At 36.1% G+C, this 27,831-nt stretch overlaps 1 protein-coding gene across 2 annotated transcripts in view; it reads right to left on the bottom strand.

Moving 5' to 3' along the window:
- Positions 1 to 4,426: 4,426 nt before the first annotated feature.
- The window catches only part of LOC114646987 (lysosomal acid lipase/cholesteryl ester hydrolase-like), a 31,932-nt gene continuing 8,527 nt past the window's right edge, over positions 4,427 to 27,831 (bottom strand). For both annotated transcript variants that reach the window (XM_051923145.1, XM_028795435.2), the window contains exons 3-10: positions 23,383 to 23,509; positions 19,070 to 19,268; positions 14,445 to 14,554; positions 12,542 to 12,678; positions 12,177 to 12,323; positions 9,019 to 9,090; positions 5,887 to 5,955; positions 4,427 to 5,428 (exon numbers count right to left, since the gene is read on the bottom strand). In XM_051923145.1, the coding sequence (XP_051779105.1) occupies positions 5,195 to 5,428; positions 5,887 to 5,955; positions 9,019 to 9,090; positions 12,177 to 12,323; positions 12,542 to 12,678; positions 14,445 to 14,554; positions 19,070 to 19,268; positions 23,383 to 23,509 (1,095 nt within the window). In that variant the 3' untranslated portion in view covers positions 4,427 to 5,194. The remainder of the gene's footprint in view (positions 5,429 to 5,886; positions 5,956 to 9,018; positions 9,091 to 12,176; positions 12,324 to 12,541; positions 12,679 to 14,444; positions 14,555 to 19,069; positions 19,269 to 23,382; positions 23,510 to 27,831) is intronic.

Here is a 27,831-nt window from a genome sequence, read left to right as displayed (position 1 = left end):
ATGTCAGATGGAAAACTTTCATTTGAATTTACTGGTTTTTGATTGTTTTCTTCTTGTTTGTTAGATTTCGATTAGGATTGTGGGATTGTGTTTTGGGGCTTGTTTGCCTGGGATTGTCTTATATTGCCTTTTTTAAGTCTTAATGTTATACTGCTCTATTTTTTAAATAAATATCCATATTTATAAAGATTTCTTTTGTGAACTGCCTCTTCACACCAAAGGATTTTATGATTTCCTTTAGGGAGTTGTAACATATGCAGATTCTATTTCCATTTTTGTTTATCTTGTTATATATAAAAAATATATAATTCTGTATTGTCATGTTTTCAGTGTTATCATGCTTCTTCGTGATGACTGGATGTCATGGTACATCCAAGATTTTATGCCTAGCTCATGTCTCTTTTTTATTTATTTGTTTTATAATTCCACAAAATTTATTTGTGGATTATGTTTCTAAAATGTTTTTCCCTTTCTCTTTTTTGTATTTTATTGTTTTCTTTATATTTATGTTCATGCTTTTATTTTGTATTTCCATTCAGTTAATGGTTGTTATATTTCTTGGCATTTGTGTCTTGAGCCTAGGAGGAATGAACACTCCTTTCGCTATAGCTATGAGACCACACCAGCCTTATATAAGTTGAGATTTAACACAGTCCAAGTGCTGTGACATTAGTTCCCGTTTCTATCTTTTGGCTTTCATTTTCATTTTTGATTTTTTGACTGTAGTTAGGACTTTGTTCTGAGTCTCAGTTTGTTGGACATTGGCACATTTAATGATAAAGATTTGGAATTGTGGACAGATTTTGCTGTTTTTGCCACTTTTTTGCTTTTTTGAACCCATTAATGGTATGGAAACGGGGCAGGATCAAAGGGTTGTCTGCGCCTTCTGGTTAATGTCTCCTCGCGCTGGAAGGTCCAAATAGGGTAAGCTGAGGACTTTAGAAGGTTGCACCAGGGCTTGTGAGTTTTAAAGAACTGTTTCCTGTCTTAGACTTTAACCCCATTTTAATGGAACATGTATTTATTTATTGAATATTTTAACCTCCCACGTTTCACAAATTTTATGAATTGTTTATTTAGTGACTAATGGATGGAACACTGCACTATTTGCACTTTGAAGTTTATATGACTTTATTTTAATAAAAGCAGTTGAACACTTTTTGTACCTACCCCTTGGCTGGATGTGTGCATTCTTATTTGCCCATCTCATCTCAGTTATGACTATCGATGGTTGTGGGTTCAAGAGGCTCCCTAATGAAACAGGGAGAATGGAGCAAACCCATACCATCACAGATGGTGCTAAAAATGTAGGCTGGTGTTAGGTGGCACTTATTGGATGTCTTGAGCAGAGCAATATCTGATTTCTACAGGCTGTCTGAACATAGTTTATGAAATAGGTGAATGACAGCAATGTACCTTCCAGAAAATGGTGTTTTCAGCAGGAATATTTCCCTATACTGCTAGGTTGGAGAGTCAAGGAACATCCTCTCAACATGATCTCAATCCATCTTAACATCTGTGGAATGAAACAATCTTTTTAAAGTACAGTTCTGTCACCAGCTGGATTGCAGCAGCTAAAGATGAAATGGCTAAGATTATCTCCCACATTGTCGACATGCGCTGACTAGTTCATTCTTTACTGAGAACAAACATTGGGTTAATTCTCTATTTGCAGGTGTACATAATAAAGAGGCTTCTTAGTGTATAGATTAACATGAACACCTTTAACATTCTGAAACATATTGGACTGCAACATGTGATCAGAATGGCTTTTAAGTGAGTTGGCATATTATCTGTTCTAATAGCTTAATTTTTTAGGTTCGATACATTTTTCTACTACATGCTAAATCTATAATTCCTAAATTCCACCCTTGAACAATAAGTAGAAAATTTGCTTGTTTGTTTTTTTTTAAATACTTTTAGCAGGTTAAAATTGATTATATGCACCTGGTTTTATATATTTGTATTTTTGCTTTATATTTGTAAATGTGTGTGAGCTCATTGGTTGTGTCTTTACAGGATGATTTTATTTAAATAACAAACAGAATTGAGTCTTTCCATGACTGGAAATTTTATATGATGGATTGTGGCATCATATCTTCCTGGGAAAAATCAATCAAGTCATTCTTTATTGATGGCAGTGGAAGATTCTGCCATATACTTTGTTCTGGGATCAGGCATAAGTACTTAATTGAATTCAGATTTTATGACTAAAATGGCTGCAAAATATTAACATCTTTCTTATGTGCTCATGAAATGCATAGGTGAACATACAGTATTTGCTCTGTTAATAGTGGTTTTGCCACCTTTGAAGATGATCATTCACAGTCATTAAGTAGTGAGTAGCATTCTAACTGCAGCATTATTGTCAAAGCATATACACATATACCACGATATGATGAATTTATAAGCTTATATTAGTATATATCGTATGTATCACATGGGCTTTCAGCTGTTTGTCATTTGATCACATTGTTTTTCCCCATTTCTTGGAAGTTCAGTGTATGTGCTCATTGGTGTACTTTGCTTACAAATGTATAGGAAGAAATTAATGGTTTTAGAATTTTTGATGGCCTATTTTTGAGAGAGCAGCCACATACTCTGCAAACTGGAACTGGCAGTTGGCCATTTTAAAGTATCTTATCTATTAATCTTTGAACCTTAAACTTTTGACCACAGCTGCCCTACTGGCAATGTCCATCAATTCATATTCTATTGCAGATAACCTTAGACTATGGATAGGCAAACATGTCCCCAGAGTACTGCAGTGGTTACAGGTATTTATTCCAAAACATTTCTTAATTTGAGATTAAATACTTGCCATAAATCAAATGTATTCTTTAACTAAGCAGCATTCTGGCAGTTGTCAGAGATTTCCAACCCTCTCTTTATAAACAGAGCGAGGTCAAAGAGGCAACATCTTTTGGATGCTAGAAGAAAAACTGACCCAGAAGAGAGTTAGATTTGAGACTCCCCACTTTAAATAGGTCCTTACTTTCTATTTTGTATATTTGGTTTCCTTATGTGTGCCCTTTTGTATCCCCCTCCCGTGTGTCTATTCTTGGTATAAAATGACCAATTCATGAGTTGTGCTATGCATGTCATGGCATAAGCTCTTGATTGAGACCAAGATCAAGCTGCAAGGCCCAGAGGTTCATGAATATTTAGATGACAGAAGAACAACCCTTACAATTTTATATATATGGATAATTCTAAATTGCAAAGTTACTGTAAGTGAAGGCCACATTATTCTTGATATTAAACAAAATTTAATTTATCATTTATCAGAGATTAAGAAATTACTTTGAACAAAAACTTTGGTGGTACACTTGCCTTATGTTAGATACAGTAGCTGTAATAAATTAATAAATTGAGTTGCTTTCATCACTGAAGCATCTGCCAAGTGCATTAAACAATCACCTGTCTTTTAAAGCATCTAAGACCTTCACGTCTTCTAACCAGAGCAAAGAATAATTATAAGCAGTATGACCTGCTTAATATCTTTTATTCCCATAATATTGCTAGGTGTTACTTGCTAAATTAACTTAAGAATCACACATTGTATGGAAGTACCATTTTCAGCATACTTTGTGTCTACAGTTACTATTGTGGGTCAGTGATTCAGCTACCATCTGTAGTTTATTCCTTTTTCTGCATTCTAGCAATATACATTTTTATTTTGTAGCAAATATGTTTAGAGTACAGTAAAGATATTGACAGTTGTTATTGTAATTTATCATACTTAATAGATTATTACTATTTTCACAGTGAAGATTATTACAAGAAGTCAAGCATCAAGTCAACATGAAAATTGCTAAATAAAGAGTCTGTTATCTTAATACTGTTTAACATAAGGTAATACTCTTATTAAAATAATTCAGACAGACAATATCAAAAATACAGTACATTAAACTGGCTCAGTTTTACTCTTGTATTCAGAAGGTAGCATTGTTAAAATAATTTGCAAAATGTTGTTGTGTTTAGTTTATTAGCTTTCCAGTACAGGAGTGTTTACACTAGCAGTTTCCAGCTCTGATGTGTCAGTGTGCTTAACAAAGGATCACAATGAACTGTGTGCACAATAAGACATGAAAGTCAGTGTGGTACAACAATGTAGGCAGTGTTTTGCAAAACAGTGGAAAGCCAAGCATTATGTAAGCCCTTTTAAAGAAGTTAATAGAAAAAACATAAAATATATAGCTTTTTTGTAAAATTTAAGCCAAAAAAAAATTACAGTACTGGAGTTCAAATATTTACTGAACTGATTGTATTTTGCTTTCATACAAAATGGAAGTTTTGTATCTGTTGTTAGTGTTTTGTTAATCCTTTAATCCCCATATATATTTTTTCTGTTTTTCAGGGATGTGAACAGGAGTTAAAATGTAATTTATATTGTTAAACAGTGAGGGCAAGGAGGGGTGTTTAGCCACAAATTATATTGGGATAATTCATTCACATAGTGCATGTCACTGAAATTAAATATACTGTATTTATAGATAGGGCATTTTATGTGATCTCTTCAGAAGGTTGAATAGTTTAATTTTCTTCTAGTTATGTAACTCAATTCAGATTTACACCTACCATTCTGTGGTAACATCATCGCAACTGCTCATACATTCATCCATGATTTTTCCTTGCCTTTTCTGGCAGCAATATGTCCAAGATAGGAAACATTCCTGGAAGAAGCTCTGTTCCATCACAGGACACACTCACACATTCATACAGTTGCCAGCCGACTAAACATGCATGTTTTGGAGATATGAAACGAAAATGGAAGTACCTGGTGGAGCAGCCACAGAGAACATGTAAACCCCACTTACAGTAGATACCTTCCAGGTCAGCTTTCAAACCCAGGCTTTTCAAACTGTGTGGCAGCAGTGCCAACTGCTACATCAGGTTTTTCCCCTTTCCTAGATTACCTCCGATAATAAACTTACAGTAACTATTCATTAAGTTATACTGTACAATGTTTAGCTCTGTATGAATAATATAAATGTTAAATACCATTGAATGATTTTCTTTGCCCATCATCAGGAAAGTGTTGAACTATATTTGATAGGTTCATTTTGGACCACCTTTTCCATAGCCTTACTAATGTATTTGCGAAGGTAGCCATTAAATTTAATTTAATAATAAAACATACACTTCAGATAACAAATTCATGTATACAGAGAATGGTTGCTTTCTAAAATATTTAATCATACTTCTTCATGATTTTCACAATATTGTGGTATAATAGCTTTGAAGCATCCAAGCCCCAGATGAAATCCAAGTGTTTCCAATGAGTAATGTCTTTTTGATACACCAGGTTGGGTATTTGAGAAAGAAGCAAACTCACATCTTTTGGATCTGCTAAGACATCATGGCCACCAGACCAGACAGCCGTAGGAACTTTCATACCACTAATGTGATACAAAGGAGGTCTTGTCTGTGAGTAAAAAAAATAGAAATTAAACATCCAAAATTTTCCTTTCCAAAATTATTTGAAAACAAATTTTAATATTTAAGTAAAGTCTTAGGTCTGTTTTACTGTGGTTATATACAGTATGTGTATAACCTATATATTCACATATTACTTTTTCATTATTTGTATTTCTCATAGTGAAGCCAGAGCTCATATTACAGTTATGAAAATGAATGTCCTCTTCTTTATTTAAATTTCTCCAAATGAAGTTGGTGCCCATATTACAGTTACAAAAATTAATATGTTTCAAATGTTTAATTTATATGTTGTTTTCCTTCCGACCGTTTCCTGAAAGAAATCAATGTTAATGACTTATTCCTGTGTACTGTCAACAGCTTTCTTAATATTCCTAAGATACCCATTTTTTCAATAATGTAAGCCTGGTCTTTTAAACCTAATGGTCTAGACAGAATTTTTCCAACCTGTTTGTAGCGTGCCAAGTTTCCTGCCCTGCCGTAGTCAAATGCTTGCAACGTTCCAGTCTTCACTGCCTGAAAGATCAGTTAGTACAATTTTTAAAATTGGGTTGAAGACGTTTTTATACAATTTATAAATATTCAATTTATTCTTATAGAAAAAGGTGAGTTTACAGATCAAAATGAATAAGAAATGCATCGAGCACTGCATTGCTCTGACATACTTTATCTATCCATGATCAAAGTGCTTAATCCAGGTCAATGTTGCAGGAGCCAAAACCCATTCTGGTAGCAATGAGGTGAAGGTGAGAATCATCCTTAGACTGGGTATTAGTGACATTTACTCACAAATTATTCTAATATACTGCAAATAATGTTTTAAATCATTTTATGTTCAAGTCTTACACTGAGGGGGCCTACAGCTGAAAATTCTAGTCAGAATTGAAAGTGTTCTTTCATTTATTCCACTTTCCCAGACTAACTGAACCTGTTTTTATATACTATTTTTGCTTTCATCAGACCTCCCCCTTCCCCCTAATATTATAGTGAGGAGGATATCTGGCTGGAGAAGTTTGTCAGAGACATGGGTACTCTCAGAGTGTTAAAGAGCAGGGGATGTTCCAAATAGGGACCACCCCTATCAAAAACATCAGAGAGTACCTCACTACCCCACATTGAGGAGTTGGGGTGGTCTGAATTGGATAGGCCGTGACAGTATACCTGGTGCATTGCAAGAAAACCAAAAAGAAATGTCGATTAAGGCACACTAATAAAGAATTAACAATAGTCCCCAAGGGTCCTAGAAGACACAGAGCACAGCTACAGATATAGCTGTCAGATCCTTCCATTCCTAAGTGAGAGTGGCAGTAAAGAACTGCATAGTGGCCACAATACAGTATATACTTCTAGCTTTTAGGCTGCAGTTCATAATCCCCCGCTTTGCTAAATGGTAAATAGTGGTAGGTATCCAGTACTTTGGATATATAAATATCACTTAATTTTAGGAGATGTGCACATACATTACAGTAAGGGCATCCATCCATCCATTATCCAACCCGATATATCCTAACTACAGGGTCACGGGGGTCTGCTGGAGCCAATCCCAGCCAACACAGGGCGCAAGGCAGGAAACAAACCCCGGGCAGGGCACCAGCCCACCGCAGGGCGCGCACACACACACACACACACACACACACACACACACCAAGCACACACTAGGGACAATTTAGAATCGCCAATGCACCTAACCTGCATGTCTTTGGACTGTGGGAGGAAACCGGAGCACCTGGAGGAAACCCAAGCAGACACGTGGAGAACATGCAAACTCCTTGCAGAGAGAACCTGGGAAGTGGAGTGAACCCGGGTCTCCTAACTGTGAGGCAGCAGCGCTACCCACTGTACCACCATGCCGCCGTTACAGTAAGGGCATTTATATGTAATTCTTTTCATTTGAGACTTTATTTGGACAAATTTTTTGGCTTTACCACAAATTCTTAAAACAATTACAACAAATATTTATTTAAGCTCTTTAAAATATTTTACTAATCCACTTGTATTACAGAACTTGATTTAAGGATGTAGAAGTTTGGGAAAATAAGCAAAAACTTTTAAATGCTGTAGTTCAAAAAGCAGTGTAAACTTTGGGCTCTTGCATCACATTTAAAAAATAATTGTACTGGGATGAAAAATTGTGCCTTTTGCAGTTTGTTAAGCAAGATTTGTAATACTGTATTTAATTTGTGTGATGTATTGATATAGGATTATTTAAATAAGATAAATTGTGTAAACAAGACTGTATAGTACAGCTCATAAGGGAGAGTTAGCATTATTTTTTAATTGTGTGTATTTAAAGAAGAGATTAATAATAATAATAATTATTTGCATTTATATAGCGCTTTTCTCACTACTCAAAGCGCTCAGCAATTGCAGGTTAAGGGCCTTGCTTAAGGGCCCAACAGAGCAGAGTCCCTATGTGCAAGTGCCTTTTTTGGACAGAAGGTTTAGTCAGCAAGTACAAGTCAGCAAGTACAAGTACATGACAATAAGCTCATAGTAATTAATAAGCATTTTTCAGGAAGAACAAGTTAGTGGGTTATATGCAGAGAGGCTGGTTGATATTGGGAGATAGGCAAATGTAAAAGTAAATACTGATATAATAATATAAATATTAGATTGCACAAGATTTAAGCTCAGCTAACCTAAACAGTGTGTGGATACTTGTAAGAATGTTTGAAATTAGTGCTTGGGGCCTTTAAGTCAACATGTAATTGTATTTAGCTAAGAGCAGCTACACTGACAAGTAGCAAGAACATTTTAAATTAACATTTGTCTGATTTTGGCTGATGCAGCTATTGCCAATTCTTGATAATCAGCCATCAAACACTCTATAAAGGAGAGGATTTGGAAGCACATCTTCAAAATAATTTTTAAGCTAGCTAGCCATCTGCAATAAGCGTCCCATCATTCAACAGCATCACAGCTAGCTTAAGAGGAAAATGACAGTGCAGTGTCTTGCACTTTAAAAAAACACCCTAGCTAGATCAAGAACATAAAAGCTGCAACAGCTGAAAAGCTAAACAAACCTACTGATGGGAATTGCTCCTGCACAAACTTTGGTTTGATTTATTCAGGTTGTATGTTTTCTTCTATTTTAACTCCTAATATTTAATATGTCTGTTTTTTCTGAAAATGAACATATGTTTACATTGAAAACGTTTGTTGTTAACTTATTAAAACTTCCTTGTAGTTTACTGATGCTAGACAACACCCAGGGTTAGATGCTCTGCAGAGTGAGGAGTTGAGATACTTATATGAGTTCTGTAGGGTCCTAACCCAAGTCTTAAGAGGTGATTGGGTTCTGTAGAATAATGGATACTAATCCAGTTCCTTCAAGTCTAGTAATATAAATGTAAAGCATTGTTAGTAAGCTTAGGAACATTATTTAGGCATCTCTTCTTACTCACCAATAAAATTAATAGTTGTACGCTAAAGTGTCTTTCATGGACACTTTCACAATAAAACAATGATATAATTGAACTGTCTTTGTTCTCAACACATGAAATGACCATTACAAAAATAGTGAAATTTGATAGAGTAACACATAAAACAAAATTTATAGTGCTAAATTTGCAAATTTACCTGACGCCAGTGAATCATATTTTTCACAGATGTGCCAGCAGGACTGTGTGACATATACACAGAGGTGCGAGACTAGAAAAATAAATAACAATAAATGTAAGAACAGAGCAGTTCTTTAAGAGAATATATACTGCTACTAAAAGGAGATTTTACTTAAATTGTAGTAATAAGATGGAATAATAAATAGTATAGGCAGAATGATGGAACATGCTGCATCACAGCTTTGGGAAATGAATTTTCATTCCTGTTTTAGTAATCCATTACTGTTCATCAAGTTCATAAAAGCAGCACAAGAGACAGCTTCAGAATCAATACGAAATCGGAAATCATCAAGCAGCATATAAGTGAGCTTCTACGAGTGTTTGCATACAAATAAAAGACTGTACCTGTCTCATTAACTTTTGTAACATAAATATGCTGAAGACATTTATATCATCCACACCATGTTCTTGGCATTTTCCTTGCTAATTGTTTATAAAAACCTTCCTTCTGCCCAACAATGACAGATAAGCAGTATGCTTATTAAAACTTGCATTGTCTGTCAGTTGTGAATTACATTTTTTGAAAGCCCATTTAGCAGCATTGAGAAGCACAGAAACAATTCAGTACAGACAATGCTACACTCTGTATGTGCCTAAGTGTAATATCCTCCTCTTGTGTTCCCTTTGCACTGGTCACTCTTTCTCGTGCTATCTGGCATATTTAGGCATGACTTTTAATAAAGTTTAATTATTATGTGGTGAATGTATTAACAGGATCTCTGACTTCAGATGTGTAATTCTCCTTTACTTTCCTGAACTCTCTAGCCTGTTGTAACCATGGCTAATTGTATACCCGGCAGCTTTCAATAACCTAGATCTGATAAGCCCTTTTAGTGGTGTGTAATCTTTAGTAGCTATACCAAATGGACCTCAGCTGACAAAGGATTTAATGAATTTAGGAAGTAGGTTTATTTTCTAAACAAATTAGGGTGCCCTAACAAGCAGCAAGAATACAGTGGGGTTTTTTTTTGTATTGCTCCTTTCATAATAAATATCATCACAAAGCACTTTACCTGTAGAGTACAACATTATTGTGACATGTGACATTGCTTTCCATATGGGAGACCCAGATGCCTACAAAATAGCTAGGTCCAGTCTGAGGAAAGGCATTAAGGAGGCAAAGCACTACTACAGAGCAATAATAGAGGAGCATTTCAACAGCTCTGACTCCCGACGCATGTGGCAGGTCATTAGGTCTACATTGGACTATAAGGGTAATACATGCTCAATAAACATTGGAAACTCATTTCTTCCTGATGACCTCAATCACTTCTTTGCACGGTTTGACAAGGACAGCAACAAACCTGTCACTAAACTAACCCAGCAAGAGGCCCCATTATGCACTCTGGCGCTGAATACACATGAGGTGAGATGGGCTTTAAGCCACATTAACTCTAATAAAGCAAATGGCTCTGATGGGGTTCCTGGATAGGTCCTGAAGCATTGTGTTCACTAGACTGTACTTATCTCTTTAGAACAGGCCACTGTCCTCACTTGCCTCTGCTACAGTTGTCCCTATACCATCCCTCCAACAAACTGGCTATCAAAGTAAACAACTTGGGTCTCAACTCACACCTGTGTAACTGGATTTTTGATTTTCCTACTAACAGACCACAAACTGTTTGCATAGGTAAGCAGTTCTCTTCAACAGTAACACTGAACACTGAAGTACTGTAGGGATGTGTACTGAGCCCTCTCCTTTACTCCCTCCTCACAAACGACTGCAAACCTACCTATGATACTAACAATATTATAAAGTTTGCAGATGACACCACAGTGATAGACTTGATCTCCAATAATGATGAAGCAGCCTATAGAGAAGGGGTCGAGAATCTGGAGAGTTGGAGACAGAGCAACAACCTTGCACTCAATATCAAGAAAACAAAAAACTGATTCTGGACTTCAGAAGACTGAACTACAGTGGACAACATCCCATCAGCATTAGCAGCGAGAGGGTGGAGACAGTCCAGAGTTTCAGATTCTTCGGAATCCACATCAGCCAGAGCCTATCATGGACAACAAACACGACAGCAATGGCCAATAAAGGTTTTCAAAGGCTACACTTTCTGAGGAGCCTGAAGAAAGCACAAATCCCACAACAGCTGCTGGTTACCTTCTACAGGTGCACTATAGAGTCTGTCATCACATATTGCATTACAATGTGGTACTCTGGCTGCACCTTTGAGAACAGGAAGACCCTCCAGCATATTATCAAAATGGCTCAGAGAATTACTGGTACTCATCTACCATCAGTGGAAGATATCTACACTACCTGCTGCAGCAGAAAAGCAAAGAGCATTTGTAAAGATCCAACCAACCCCGGCCATAGCATTTAACTCCACTGCCCTCTGGCAGGCACATCACAACCATATGTGCCCACACCACCAGTCTGAAGACCAGGTTTTACCCCAAAGCAATCAGCCTATTAAATTCACAGCAATCACTGCCCCTTCCTATAACAGAAACCAGCACTGACTGAACTGAACATCTGCATCAACCACACGTAGTTACACACTTATACATGACCCATGTAGAAAACATGACCCTTACATTAACTGTTTATGTTTACATGTTTACCTTTACGTTTACGTGTATATTTGAAACTGTTAATAGTAACTGTGCTTCTCTTAGTTTAATGTTTAGTTAGTTTATTATCTGCTCTTATATACTTTTATCGAAGTCATCTATAGGCTTGCTCCAAATGATATTTCATTGTATTGTACAGTGACAGTAAAGGTATCTTGCATCATCTTGCTTAAGATCACTTGAGAAGCAGTGGCAGTTACAGTATCTTTTTTTTTTTTTTTAATTGCAGCCCACACTGAATTTATTTTGTATTCTATAAGGCTAAGTGCAATGGCTACATACAATTTTTTGACACTTACTACTTTAGTGTTCAGATTTTTGTAGTCATGTTTTTGCTCCTGGATGTTATGGTGTTTTCAGTGATGCTGTGGGGTTTAAATGACATATTGTTCACTAGGGAGCTCATTTAGTCAGTGCTGCACTGAGCCATGTTAAAGTCTCGGTGTCAGAGCCAGGAGTGTGTGTAGTATTATATTTGAATTTGAAAAATACACATGTAAATATATAAGAAAAGTGCGATCATCTACATACCATATTAAGATTACTTTCTTTAAACCCATATAAGACAAAAAAAATGTTTCCGCAAAGATCATTTGCAAGGCTGCGGCTACAGAACTGATTTGCCAGCCAACTTGTGATTTTAGTTTGAGGAAAAAATACCTTCCTGCCAAACAGTTTCTAAAAGGAAAAGGACACAAACAAATATAAGTATACAAATGCAAAGGCACATATTTTATATACAGACCATGATATTAAAAGAATGATTATACTAAAAATATAACTGTTTTATGGACTTGGCCAACAGAAACACAGTGTACTCAGTAAACAAAGCATAAAATAGTAAATTACAGAGAATATACTCATATTCAATAGCACATATTGTAAGAATTAATTACCCAGTTAAGCCACTCTGGCAAAAGAGACAATTTGGTCAAAGGACTGGAAGGAAAGGCAACTGTAGCAATGGGTGCCAGAGCGAAAAACATTTTGATTTTGCTTGCTAGCTCTGGCAAGGAGGAAAAGGCAATAAAGCCTAAGGGAAATAAAAAGAAAAAATTAATTAATTAATTTGTGAATATCACCCTGCTCATACAATATGCATTACCAATGTGTAGTAATTTCTGCATCATCATAGAAATATTAAAGTTTTGAATTTTAGCCAATAAGACTTTATCATATGAGGTTCCATGCAATAGACATCCTTCCAGTCAGTCAAAATTTATTTTATACAGCATCTAGCACAGAAAGCATTGTCCCACTCAATCAAACTTTGTTGCAGAGTATGTAAAGCACCAACAAGCATCACAATATACATCATTACAGTCAATTGCATTTTGTTTTATATATCACCTCAACACTCTTTCTAAAGCTTTTTGTATTTATACATACTTACAGTATACATTTTATACATCAGAAGCACTGGCAGATATCCTTATGTACACAGTGAGTCAGTAGTGGGAAGTTAAACAGAGAAATTGAACTTTAAAGCCTAATTGCTACTCGTGTTAAATCAAAACTTATTTTGCTTTAAATTTTACAATGCCTGCGTCCTTTACATATTCTACAACTCTGTGATGCCTAGTAGGATTCTCTACTCTGTGGGGTGCTGGGGTGGTAACATCACTTCAGGAGAAACTCACAGAATCAACAGGTTAAAATGCTCAGTGGAATAAAGTAATCTGTATATTCATCTGTTTACTGTATCTACTTAATCCATTTTTAAGCCTCAGCCCGAGTCTGAGTAAATCCTGAACAAGGTGTCAGCTCATCCAAAGGTTCACTAATGCATACAGCCACAATCAACTAAAAATCAGGGCAATTTAAAGTTGGCAGTTAGATTAGCATGCATGTCTTTGGGATGTGGGAGAAAAACTGGAGTACCCATAGGCAGATTTCCCACAGGGACAGAGAAGAGGTGCAGACTCCACACAGACTGACACACTTTCTCTTGGAGCTGTGAGAAAACAGTGCTAATCACTGTGTCACCATGCTATCTGCAAATATGATACAGACCAGGTAAAAAATATTGTATTAAGAGAGTTATAATATTTGTTCAGCTTTGCTTCATTCATTCATCTGTTGCTTCATTCATTCATCTGAGCAAGGAGTCTGAGTGTCTGGGCTTGCGAGTGTCCTGGATAAAAACGAAGATCCAGGCTTTAATGACCTCTTAGGCCATCAGCATTGTGTCTGTCTGCATTTGATTCTGTTGTGAGACCATCGCTCCACTAATACCATAAATGATCAAGCATTCTTGGCATAATTCATTTTTCTTGTTCATTAGGAGGTCTCTTTTTGATATCAGTATATCACAGAGCAAATTTACACATTCCAGTCCCTTTAGTTTTCTTTTAAGGTATGCATAGAAACCCTTAAGGATATTTTTCATTAAAGAATAGACACTAACATTTACTGAACACCATCCAGTCATAACATTTGTTTACAGAACACACTTGATCCAGTGCATGTCTTCAGGAGCTGTCTGTTGTCTGTCCAAACAGCATCACATAATATGCATAGTAAGAACCAACCTTGGACATTGTTCCAGTCCATCATTGAAACTCACTCAGAAACATAATCCTTATATTTTTAGAGACTGGGAGGAAAACAGGAGTGCTTGTGAGAAACCCTCATAGACACAAGGAAAAATATTTTTCAGTAAAGATTTGCTTTTTGTAGAGTATATGGTAAAATACCATTTAGTTATGAAATGCGTTATTTTTTATTTTATAAGAGTATAAATTGTTTTTTGAGGTTACAGAAGCCCATCCATTGACTATTTTAACATATGGGTCTTACCTATTGTGGTACCTTGAGAGTGACCAACATAGTAGATCTGAGGCTGCCCAGTAGCATTAGTGATGAAGTTTATTACTGTAGGGAGATCCTTCTTAGCCATTTCATCATAACTAAATTGAAGATAAAAAACCATAAAAGTCATTTTAATTGCAGATAATTCACCTTTTCCTTTGTGTATGACAGCTAACTTATATCTGTACTCCTAAAATATAATAAATGAAGTGTTTCTTTTATCATTGTGTGCTAGGGACTTTTCACCTGCTTCCTTCTCTGGTTAATACTGCCCATGAAATTCCTTATAGTTTTGTCTACTTTGTGGATTCTATTACTTTCTCATTTTTATGTGTAATGCCTTCTAAAAGTGTATTCTAAATAAAAAACCCACTGAGTAAATATAAGGGGTGAATACACAGTAAATACTGAAAGAGACAGAACACTCAAAGTCAAAGCACATTCGATAGGTCAATGGTTTTAATGAGATGGCAGTATGCTTGTGACTGGTTGAACATAGCTTTTGAAGCACTGCCCAATTATTTGGTCACGTGATTATTTGGCAGCACACTTCAGATTTGTTACATGTAACATAGGAAGCTGTAGCAACCCCATTGACTAGTTCTGCCTCCCAAAATCAGCTCAGTTAGTCCTTAAAGAAGGAAATATCATAAATGAACTGCCCAGCATGCATCTTACATGTGTATTTTTTATTAGGTACAGGTTTGCTTTTCCATAGAGGTGTAAAAGGTACCTTTTGGACAATGTAATAAAAAGTAAATCCATAAACATTTTTATATCTCTTGGCTGACTTGCTTGTTCAGACATCAAACCATGATTCAGTAAGCATCGAGGCAGGGATAGAAAACAGTTCATTAATTACAAGTGGAAGCAGTCAGTTGACATCGATTTATTGGGCTTTTTAAAATGATCATCAAGGGGTTTTGCTAAGGTCAGTTCACAGGTTCTTTCAGTGTTCACCCATGTACAAAGGGATAAACCAAGGACAAAGTCAAACACAAAATTAAATAAATATAGATATATTTTCTAGTAAATTGTTTTTTAGCTCAAGCACTAGTCCCTCATTTCGTTGGATGCTGTTTAAAGTGAGCAGCCAACATATATTTCTTGGTCACCATAAAGTCATAAGTTACATGGCAACCACATCACGTGCCTTGTAACCATGCTGCTTTATAACAAATGGTCACATACAAAATGCAGCTTCCGTGAAGTCTGGAAGCACAAAATAATGTTATCTTTAGGTAACAAATCCACAAAGTTGTAACAAGGTAACAATTATGGTCTGCCCTGAGCATGCTGACTTAATATTATTATATTATTATTATGTGATGGACGGCCGGGAGAGAGGGAGATATACTGGAAGGACCGGGGGAGCAGATATGCATAGGTCACTGCCTCCCCCAGAGCATTAGATGCCAGCTCCCCTGGGTTGCAACAGTGCCTCAGATTCCCGCTGTCCTCCAGATAATGCTGATGAGCCTCCTGAAGTGCTCCCAGGTGCAGCATGAAAGGAGCCGCCTCACTTCACAGGGAGCCAGAGTTGGGATGGAGAGAGAGACAAAGCTTGCCGGAGGAGGAGTGGAGGCAGGAGAAAAAGGAAAGGAGAGCAGAAAAAATGAAAAGGCATTGTGTGCTGTATATTCTGTTGTGCTCATTGTAACTGTGCTGAGGTGGTGGGAACAAAAGGAAGGAGTTTCGCACACCTAAATAAAATGTGTGGTGTGCTGGACTTGTGCCTTGTGTCTCTTATGTGTTGGGTGTTTGGGGAGCGGGTGTGCCACCCTAGTGGCCACAACTGTTAATTGCTATTTTGTGATATCTTTTCTGTGGTATTTTGTTTTCTTGGGAGTATTTAGGTGTAATTCTTTGATGGTTGCAGCCTTCTTGTTGATAGGAACATCATATGGTTATTACCTTGTCACCAAATTTTAACATACATATAGCATCCATTAGCCATGCCACATTATTTGGGTAAGTAAGATGTATCTTTAAAAATCCCAACACCTACCAGCCAGAAATTGTAGAAGATCTACTGAAGATGCATGACTATTACTTTAAGGTGTGACAGAGCATTAAAATGTCTCCATTATAAGTGCAATAGGCAGCATGTATTTTTACTGTCCTACAACACTTGCACCAAAGTCCAGTTCCTAAGTGGGTATTTTTTCTACTGAACATTGTGGAGCATGTGGAATATTTGGTACTGAAAATAGACAAATGGCAATTTTCAAGTGACTTGAGAGGTCACTAGGACAATAAACATGAAGCTGATTGCTTTATCTCAGTCATCAAATGCCTAGACTGATAGAAATACACACCAAACCTTTAGCCAGTAGGCATTATTAGCAGCTAACATGGCCAACAGCAAGTGAAAATGAAACATTCAGCAACATAATTTAAGCAATTTTAGTAAACTAATAATGGGTCTAATTAACTAACGAGCCATAGCTCCTTGTAGAAGGAAAGAAGGGAATAAAGAGTGAGTCTTGCAGGTTAAAAATGAATTGTAACCTACAGAAATAAATTTTATGTGAAAAATAATTCATACATTAAAAATAATACATGGTCATAATGATATGTGATAACACTGAAAGTGAAGGTTCTGGAACATCTAGCATGCTGTATACTGCTTATAGTCTCAGGCTCTGTTTTCCAATTGCACATTTTTCATGAAGCTTTCCTTCCCCAATTCAGCAGGTAAGTGGAAATTATTAGTTTTCTTGAAAAGATTTACACAGCATAAAACACTCAAACTGCTTAACTGAGTTCAGGTTTGTTGGGGACAGAACCTCTCCCTGCAGGACTGAATGTAGCCACGGACGTGGTGCCAGTCCATCACAGGGTCCACTCATGCTCTCACATTTGGCCAATTTGGAATCACCAATAATCCTAACACACACATGTCTTTGGAGATGTGGGGAGAAAAATCAAAGCACAATACCCACACAAACTGGGAAGGAATGTGCACATTACATATGGACAGCGACTGTACACTGGATTTAGTCTGAGGATGCTGGGTCCATGAGGTATAAGCATTAACCACAGCACCACTATCCTGCTTCTTAAAAAATACTAAGCATATTACATTTCCACCATATATATGCAATAAGCAAGATGATTTAAAAGTCATGGAGACTATAAATGCACAGAGATATCAAGTAAATGTTAAAAATGAAAAACTTTGTAAATATTTTATTAATATACTAACCTATTGCTATCTATATATAATTACTAAGTATAAAGGGAAAGGCTCCATCTAGACTTAAATTCATTAAAAGTTCATTAAAAAATGTAAAGCATTATGGGGATCAGTAAGGTAAGTAAAGTAAGCACCCAATACATTACCCACTAACAAGTACAGTAGGTGCAAAGCATGGCCACCTACACTTTATTTCTTCCACAACAAAAAGCTATAGTTAGGTCCATAAATATTGAAATGAAGAGATTGTGTTAAAAAAATGCTTTAGTTGCCTCACAATTTTATGCAATCGTTTTGTTCACCTCACTGAATTAAAGCTGAAAGTCTGCACTTCAACTGCATCTGAGTTGTTTCATTTAAAATTCATTGTGGTAATGTACAGAACCAAAATTAGAAAAAAGTTGTCTCTGTCCAAATATTTATGGACCTAACTGTAGCTGCGTGCTTGAAAGAGAATGTGTGCAGCACATAAATCAGTATGTAAGGATTTTCCCTTTGAATACCTGAAGAATTTTTTGTGTCAATTTTTGTACATTTTGTGTTAATTACTCAGTTTATTATATACCGTATTTGGGATTGTGCTTTTTAAGGGATATCACAATACAGTATTACGTGTGGAAGGATTCAACAGATTTATATGGAAAACAGCAGATATATGAGTCATAAATGAAAGAAAGTTTGAATGTAAGAATACAGGACAAAACAATGCATTATGTTTTAATGTCAGTGCAGCAAAAGCAAGGTGACAACATGAGGATAGACATTCAGACACTCTAGTATCACAGACATACTGGATTAAATTCAAAGTTCTAGGCAGACACATGAATCATAAAAAGGTGAAAATCTTGCAGAGAAACACAATGCTAACTCAATACTTGTCAATGACAAAGTGTATAAAATGTGGTCAGAATTATAGGGAAATGATTAATGTTTGAAAGAGCCTACACATACAGTAATTTGATATAATATAAAATAAAATTAGCTGAATGTATGGGAGTAGGTTTACAGTAGTTTGAATCAGCATTAATATGATAAGTATGCTAGAAGAATAAATATACTATAGTGTGAAGCTGAATTAACAAATCCCCACACAAACATTCAGAGAATGCACAACATCCAGTGACTCAGCTGAGATCTGAATCCAGAGTCTTGGGCATGTAACCCAACAGTGCAAACCACCCTTCAGTGGTGTAACACCTGATACATTCAAAGTATATAGCATAACGTAAAAGGTAATAATGATTATGTACTACTGTTTTCAAATTCCATTTTAGATGAAGGTAATTACTAACAGTCTAAAAGAGCAAGGCATTTATATAGTAGGTGTTATTTCACCAAAATACAAACACATCAATTTGAATGGAGAACAAATAGCATATTTCTTTCTTAAGAATTGCAATATTGGTCTTTTTACCTGAAAGCCCAGAACTTGTTCTCCTGTGGGCTGAGTGTGACGTGCTTTCTAGACCATGTATTACCCCGACTGTTACCAATCCACACATCATAACCGGCGTCAGCCAAGATGAATCCCAGACTGTTGCTTGGCAGGTTTGTTACCCAGTTGCTGCCAGCAGCCAACAGTCCGTGCTGTAGAAATACTACTGGCCTCGGTCCTGCAGACATGAAATCACATAAGAACCTCAAGTCAAAGTGAAGGTATATTGTGACTGAAATCCTCTCCAGGGCATATTGAGGCAACACAGTAATATGTAAGAAGCCAATGTGTCCATTAAAGCATATGCGTCTTAAGTGCTGATAATTATGTTAAGGCATTGTACACAGTGCTGTTTATTGAAATTATTTCAAAATGAAATATAAAGGCATTCAGACATTGTTGATTATAATTTTAAAAGCATTTTACGTATCCTTTGGTTCATTTAATCCATTTAATTGTCTTGGGGGCACAGGGCAGGAACAAACCACTAACAGGGCCAATTTATCCAATACACACGTCTTGTGAAAAGCAGAATGCACAGAGGTAAAACACATAGATATGGAATAATTGTCCAAACTACACACAATGACTGGGCCAGGATTCAAAATCAGTCTCCTAAAGCTGCAATATTTACACCACTTATAATTTAATACAGTAATCACAGACTTCATATACAAACATAGTGTATTTTATATCATAATTTCTGTATTTTGAAAAAGCTGCCCAAAGCTTACACTTTACAATGCAAAATGTTATTTTTTTCTTAATGTTAGCCTATTAACATACTACTGTGACATATTTAGGGATACAGATTTGTAAAAATTGAAATTATTTAAACTAATTCTTAATTTAACAGGGCAAAGCTGCACATTATGAACCTCTCCTTTTCTACCAGCAGGGGGGCATAACTCACCATTATTTAAAAAAATCTAATGAATAAAATCTAAATGACGCTTTATAAATGTCTTTTTTTTTTACTGTAGTATCAAAATATATCACCTGACTCATACATGCTTCACATAATACAAATGCAGTCAACATAAAGAAAAGGTGATCGCAATTGGTTTAATTAACAAGAACAGCTCTTGTAGGCGAATTATTTTATACCAATCATTAAAAGCATTCTGCCTGTCCAAGTTTTTGCTTTGCTAATTCTACAAAGAGAAGTTATAAATAGGCTGTCAGGGTGTTTAAAACGTCAGATTTTAAACCAGAGGTTTAACAGTTTGACATCCACCTCTGACTAACCAGGTAAGCCTGAACAAGTCACTTAGCCTTAATATGTGATAAAGAGAACTGAGTGATGCTTACCATGTCTCCAAAGCAGCCAGGGCCTGTGACCCTGCCCTGAATAAGTAGGACAGAAAATGTACATACAAATGAATTATAGTCTTGTAAGTGGCTTTTTGGTAAAGGTGTCTGCCAAATAAACAACAAATACTGTATATGGTGATAGAATAGAGTTCTTTTTGTGTTGTGTCAGTTCCTACCTTACAATTAATGTAGGTAGGAGAGGCACCTAAAACCCTGAAGTAGAATGAATTAGTTTGGAGGATAGTGGATACTTTTATGCATAAACTGTATACACTCAGCCTTGAGTATGTAAAAGCCCTTGATCAAAGTCAGGGGGTCACTTAAGGATTTGTGTAAATTCTGTCTCGTGGTGTTCACATCTGTCAGTTACTCACACAGGTAATTATTTGAAAAGGGAGGCACCCCAGAAACATTTTTATGCTGTCTGACCTGCTGTTTAAATATAAGGCTTTCACTGTTCCATGCCTGGTGTTCTTACTACATCCTATTATAGTGGAAAGTTCTGACTGACTCAAACACTGGGCCAAAGCTTACTGTGGTGGCCTCTCAGGTCACCTTAACTGACTATTTCGTCCCACCAGTACAACATATACGACCTTAACATGTGACCTCTCATCAGCCTTTATACTACTCAGTTTCATATCCTCATTTAGGCAATGTTTTCTGTGAAAATTTCCCAACTGAAAGAATTTAGAGCTGCTTTTGCAATTTTTTCCTTTTTAAGTTGACAGAGTTATTAGCCATGGAGCATCCTAGCTGCAGAGCCCAGAGTTCGAATCCAGGCCATGCCTTTGTCTGTGTGGATTTTGCCTGTGCTCCCGCTCTTTGTGTGGACTTTTCCAGTACTCAATTTCCTAGTTTAGAAACGTGTGTGTTAAATTAGCTGGTAACTACAAATTTGGCCCATTGTAAGTGACTGTGTGTTTGTGTCTGTGTGTGTGCGCGTGTTTGTGAGACTGGATCCTGTAATGTGTTGATTTCTATCTTGTGCCAAATGCTGCTATAATAGACACTGGAACTATGTGACCATAAACTTGATAAGCAAACCAGAAAATAGATGGAGAGATGGACAAATACATTCAAAACACTAGGATTTTTCTCAAAAATCTAGAAATTGATTTTCAAATCAGCTATGTACTGATACACAGTCTAAGGTTGGTTCTTGTTGGATGAAGCACTGTCTCCACACAGCCTTCTACTGGAAAATACTTGTTGAGAAATTTGGTGGATGTGAAGAACAAAGTCTGTCCTGACAGCATTAGGCAAAAAATAACAACCAACCCTGTATGGGATGCCAGTCCATTCTAGGGAACACAACCATAAACTAACAATTCACGTTTAACAGATGGTTTATCCTACACACCTTTGAGATGTGGATAGAAAATCGGAGCACCTAGAGCTAACCCTATGTTAGAAATGGGGGTTATGTAAACTTGTGCTCTGGCAGCAACCAGCTTGTCATTTGTACCCCAATCTGGGTTAACCACTTCACCACCCATCAGCTTACAATGATTATATAAGAATTCTGATAAACAGTGTCATGGCATTCAGTAAGATTTTTCTTTATTAGTGAAATAATGGCTATAATGTTGTGGGTGGATGTAACATTCAGCACATTAGAAATGTGGTGCCATTGTTCTCTTTATACTTTAACAAAGCTAAACATCCTATTATGTTTATGAATGTATTGTCAATCTTGTACGCCCTGAGACATGACATGTCTCTTTCCTTTTCCATTTATCTTTTAAATTTAATATATTTGGATTACTTATTTTACAAAGTGTCATATTGGGGTAGTAACAAATAGAATATGAATTAAAACAGTGAAGTGTTTCAGTATTTTCTGATTGAAGTTTAAAGGTTATTTAAATTATAATCAGAATAAATAATAATAATTCTTTGCATTTATATAGCGCTTTTCTCACTACTCAAAGCACTCAGCAATTGCAGGTTAAGGGACTCGCTGAAGGGCCCAACAGAGCAGAGTTCCTATTGGCATTTACATAGAATATTATTCATAAAATATGAGAAATCAAATTAAGCACTTACAGACGTTCACTATAAAAGATGGTATTAATTTGAAATTGGATTTAAAATAAATGATTAAAATCACATTCTGACATTTTTTTCTTAATTTTCTAAGGTGATATGGGAAATTAGGTATTATTAGGTAAGTCTTAAAGAATGAAGTTCCTCTTAAAAGCCCAGCAAACTATAATCCTTTACAAACAAAATATATAATTATTTATGGTGCCTTATTTATTGTAACACCCAGCCCACCCCCTTGATAGATAGATAGATAGATAGATAGATAGATAGATAGATAGATAGATAGATAGATAGATAGATAGATAGATAGATAGATAGATAGATAGATAGATAGATAGATAGATAGATAGATAGATACTTTATTAATCCCAATGGGAAATTCACATCAGTGTACACAGAACGAGCATTTACAATGCAGGATATTTTTGCAAAACACTTTTCAAATTTAACAAATAAAGACATTTTTAAAAAGGTACCTATTATGTCCACTATTTGCACCACTAAGACTCATTACCCACACTAGTCTTGCCCCTCTTAGCCCTGACAGTCTAATAGGATGACCAACTGAAGATTTTGGTTATGGGGCAGTCATTAGTTACTTCTTTCCATGGGGACAATACCATGACTTCATTATAACATTCATGCAAATCAAACACTTTTACAAGCTCCCCTACCTAAATCCACTTTCCTTTAAAAAGAGCATCTCATCTTTAATACTTGTGTAAGTAAAATTATGTTTGTTATAAATGCCTTGTGAAGCTCCTGAATCAGACAAAAAAACATACAGGCACAATGGGAATGTATGATCTTCATATACACAATGAACAGGCATTAGATTCAATCTCAGAACACTTGAACTGGGAGGAGGCAGCAATACCAACCACTGTGCCACTGAGCTGCCATTTTTTCATATAATATGATACAATTACCTTTACTTCCTTTCAGATTGCATATGTTTTTGCCAGTTGGGATTCGATTAATGCTAAGAATATAGCCATCTTCTGTGGTCACTTCATGCTCCTCTGCTGGGTAGCCCCAATACGAAATGATCTCACTCTGTGAAATATAGAAAGAAAAATACAGATTGTAAACATCATAAAATGAATCTCAGTCTCAGTTCCATGGGGTAATATTCCGTCTGACAGACTGTTTGTGTTCTCAGACCTTCTTCCTGAATACACCCTTACATCAGACCAAGGTATGCAGTGAATGCAGCAGGCAGACAAATGCAGACAACCTATCTAGCAACAGGGTCAAGAATCCTACACCTACTTTCTCTGGGCATGGACAGCATCATACTTTTGTAATGGTGGCTTTGACGGCTACCTTCAGAGCAGTGCCCAAATGGAGAAGGAGAAAGTGACATTTAGTGTCGTAATTGAGTGGGCATCACAAGAGAAGGGTGTGAGTGGTTAGCTATTAGATGATTCTCTGCAGAAAAGAAGGAAATGAGTAACTTGTTCCATTTAGAGAATTAGAGTGGTCATTATACATACTTTTCCTTTACTATTTGAACATGTTTAATTTGCTATGAAGAAATAAACGAAGACTAACATATGGCGCAGTCTTAATTCTTGGCAACAAAAATAAATGTCTAAATTGGCAATATTTTAGCTTTGTAACAAAAGACCTTTTGGAGCTTGTTAAGGATTCATTTAGTGTGAGAAAGCAAGCCTTCAGAAAAGTATTAATACAGTATATTCTAGGTCTATATAACATTTTAAATCATTGGCATGCACAGCACAATCAATAGGACCTCAGCAAAAACATCATTACTTTGGTTGCTCATGAAGACCACCCCTTGTTCCTTTACTATTGGTGCAATTTGGAAGAACTCTTGCTTAAAAACAAATCGTATTGGTTTATACACTTGACTTATCACTTAAGATTTTAATACAGAGCATGGCTTCTATGTGCATCCAAAACACTACCTGCATCATGTCTAATAATTGTGAGATGGAATATGTCAGGTGTAAATATAATGAACACATGTTATGCAATGGACCAGAGTCATCAATTTTTCTAGATTTATTACAGAAACCTTACAAATTATAATATGTTAACTACATTTTAGGCTGATCAGAAATTCAATTTGGGAGACTTATCACTCAGCACTCAACAGAAAAGCTGCCACACAGCTCCAAGAACTACTGTTGAGTTCTATGGTATGTCAGTGCCTATGTGAAGGTTGCATGTTTTCCTGCTGTTAGCATGAGATTCATCTGGCGACCATCTGTCAATCCAACTATCCGCTGTGGTGTGGCTACAGCCTGTTAAACCTGATTTATGATTTTCTAATTTCAAACTGATATTTCAGGGAGTGTGTAAGTAAGAACTTGTGCATTTTAAGAAAAGAACAGCTTTGCCTTTAACAAGCCAGCAGTTTTGGTCTATTTCCGCTACAGGGTATATTGAATGCTGCTTTGTTAATAACTTTTTCTATTTTGTATTCTCTTTAAATTCACTTACAAAAGTCATGAAGATGTACAATTAGCTGTATGAGAGTAAAGAAAAGGGCAGAACAGTAGCATAGTGTATGTGACTCTGCATTGGCCAGGGTTGAGTAATTTTTTTCAGTGATGGATTGGCACCCCATCCAAGCTTTATTCAGTTTTAATTTATCCCCGAGTACAGACTCAGAGCTTTTGCACAAATTCTTGGCTATAATATTTATGGTTAGGGTTAGAATAAAAATAATGCCCTTTTGTTATGGTATAGCCAGGGACCCTGGCTCTAGTGTCCTTTCTTTTTATTTCTTTATTATATTTTTCTTCATGTATTATTTTGTAATTTAGACTGTAAAATGTTCTTCTACGTTTTGTATTATATTTTTCTTTAATAAAGTACTTTAAATATTTATTATATATTTTTAATAGATAATTCAATTTTGTTGAAATTATTTGTTATATTTCGTGTCCTTTGTGTATTGAGCCTGTGGAGGGCGGCAGGGTCTCCCGGCACAGTAGCTGCTGGGCTGCCCCAACCCATTTATATGTTTGGGGAACCCTCAGTGCCAATGCTGAAGCATTGGCATACAATCATGTTTCTTCAGCTGTATTTTGTTTTGAATTTTGGGATTTAAAATTTTGTTATTGTATTTTGCCAAAGTATTGCTATGTTATAATGTACTGGAGTTCACTGCTCATGAAATCACCAATGTAATGGTATAAAGGTCAGTCTCATGCCCTTCCTGGTTATCTGAGATTGAGGATTCAAACACAAAATTGTATGTATTTAGTGTTCTAGTATGTTGACCTCTTGGTTTTGATTTTGACAGTGAATTAGTTTTAAAATTCTGGCTTTGAGGGTACATTTCTAGCTTCTGTGTTAAGAGATTTTGACACGTATCCTAGACTATGTTTCAGCTCTTGGTTCTTTTCTTAAAATAAACTGCCCTCACCACGCCATCCTTTGTTGCAGAATAGTTATTCTGGCAAACATTTTTGGCTCCTTTTGTTGTTATTTTGCTTTAGGAATAAATTATTTAAGTATTTTAAGGAAACTCTGTTTTGTTACAGTGTGCCAGAGGTTTTACAGTTTTCCTCTTCTTTATTGTGAGAATTTCTCAGCCTTAGTCCATTTTGGTCTCTGCAAACTGTTAAGTCTACTTCTTGAGTTTGGGGCCAGGCTGGTTTTATGAATAGATCTCATTCAAGTCTTAAGATTTGGTTTTCTTATTGAAGCCCTTTTTTGAATTTTGTAATGTATCAAGGTCGGAATAACTGTAAGACTTGAAACCCAACAAATTAGATAGCTAAGACAGTTTAAATATTGGTATATTTCTCAAGTCAGTGAAATCCCAACAAGTTTTAAGATCTCTTCACACCTCAGCTGTCAATATCTTTCCAGGTAAGATCCCCACTTTTAACTTCCTCATTTCTATCAGATCTTTACCATCTCTCTTTCTCTGCACAAACCTTACTGTCGTTGTCTTTTTGTCTGCTCTCTAAATTGCCTTCTTGTTTTTTCTACTATTATTATGCACCCATTGTTGCTTATTTCTGTTTAAAATTTGTTGATCTTTCATTAAAGACTGATCCAGTCCCTGCTGTCTCCAGTTACTATAAAGAAATGGCCCTGTGCCTAATATTCTGTCTAAATGATGCTGGCCATTAAGGTACTGAGCTTGGCTTATCACTGTATAACATCCACATTTTATGTTTGTGAAAACCAATCCTTTATCTATAATACACTACCGTGGCTGTTCGTTTGTCTGTCCAGGATTTTAAATCACCTGTAGCTCGCAAACCGTTTCACCAATTGACCTGAAATTTGGTACACATATACTATGTGACTTTCCGCTTTGGGGTGATGATTCACCACCAAGTTTATTCCTCTTTTTATTTTAATTATATTTTATTGTAAAATTAACTCTTAACTGTTGCGATCAGCAGGGCGGGCGCTGTTCTCATCCCTACCACCTTCGCCGTCACTTCCTCTACCTCTTCATATCTTAAATCATTCTTGAGGCAGATTGAAAACATTTAAAGAATACATACTAAGTAATTGCAACACAAACACTGACTTCATCAGTTTTAATGCGAAAAGATGCTGACGAAAGAAGAGAAGAAGGGTGGAGAAAGGAAGAGCTGCTCAGGAAGCAGCAAGCGCATCAACCTCTGAACAAATGAATGCTAAATGTACAGAGAAAGAGTAGGAAAACTAGGAATGCTCAAGTCAAGTATTCACTGCACGTTATCGTGCAGTGCGCTGTTACTGGTATACTATAACCTCTTTAAGTTCTGTATATTTGATGATGACACCCAACTATAAATGCTCACTTGTGGTTGTGCAAAATCTTTCTAAATCTACAAACAAAGTGAAATTGGCACTCTTTCCTCAATAAATTTTCAAGAATCTTAATTATTTCTCTGTGGCTGTAACAAACTATATCCTTCTTTATCCACAGCCATTCTGGAGTCATCATTGACAGTGATATAATCTGTAATGATTTCATCCTGAATAATGATTTTAGACAATAGGAGCATTTCTCATTTTGGATTACATGATGAAAAACTAATTGAAAATTGAAATACATTACATCATTCATCCAGTCATCCATTTTTAAGGGGAGCCAGAAGCATTGAGTGCAAAGCAGGAGCCCATTCTGAAAGATGTGCACACTGCACAGACCAGGCTACATTGGAGTCATCTTTCACCCTAAACTTGTATGTCTTTGGGATATGGGAGGAAACTCAAGTAAAAGTAAAAATATAGACACAGGGGGAATATGCAGACTCCATCCAAAGAATAACTTGGCTGTGGGATAGCAACTGACCTTCATTACATCTGTCATTAAAAAATGAATCTTATATTTAATAAATATCACAGTTTATTATATAAAGAGAATATTCTTACAAAGGTATTGCATCAAAATC

Source organism: Erpetoichthys calabaricus, chromosome 2, assembly GCF_900747795.2.
Source record: "Erpetoichthys calabaricus chromosome 2, fErpCal1.3, whole genome shotgun sequence".
Taxonomy (NCBI): Eukaryota; Metazoa; Chordata; class Cladistia; order Polypteriformes; family Polypteridae; genus Erpetoichthys; species Erpetoichthys calabaricus.
The sequence above is the reverse complement of the archived record's forward strand: the minus strand, read 5'-3'. Positions and strand labels throughout refer to the sequence as shown.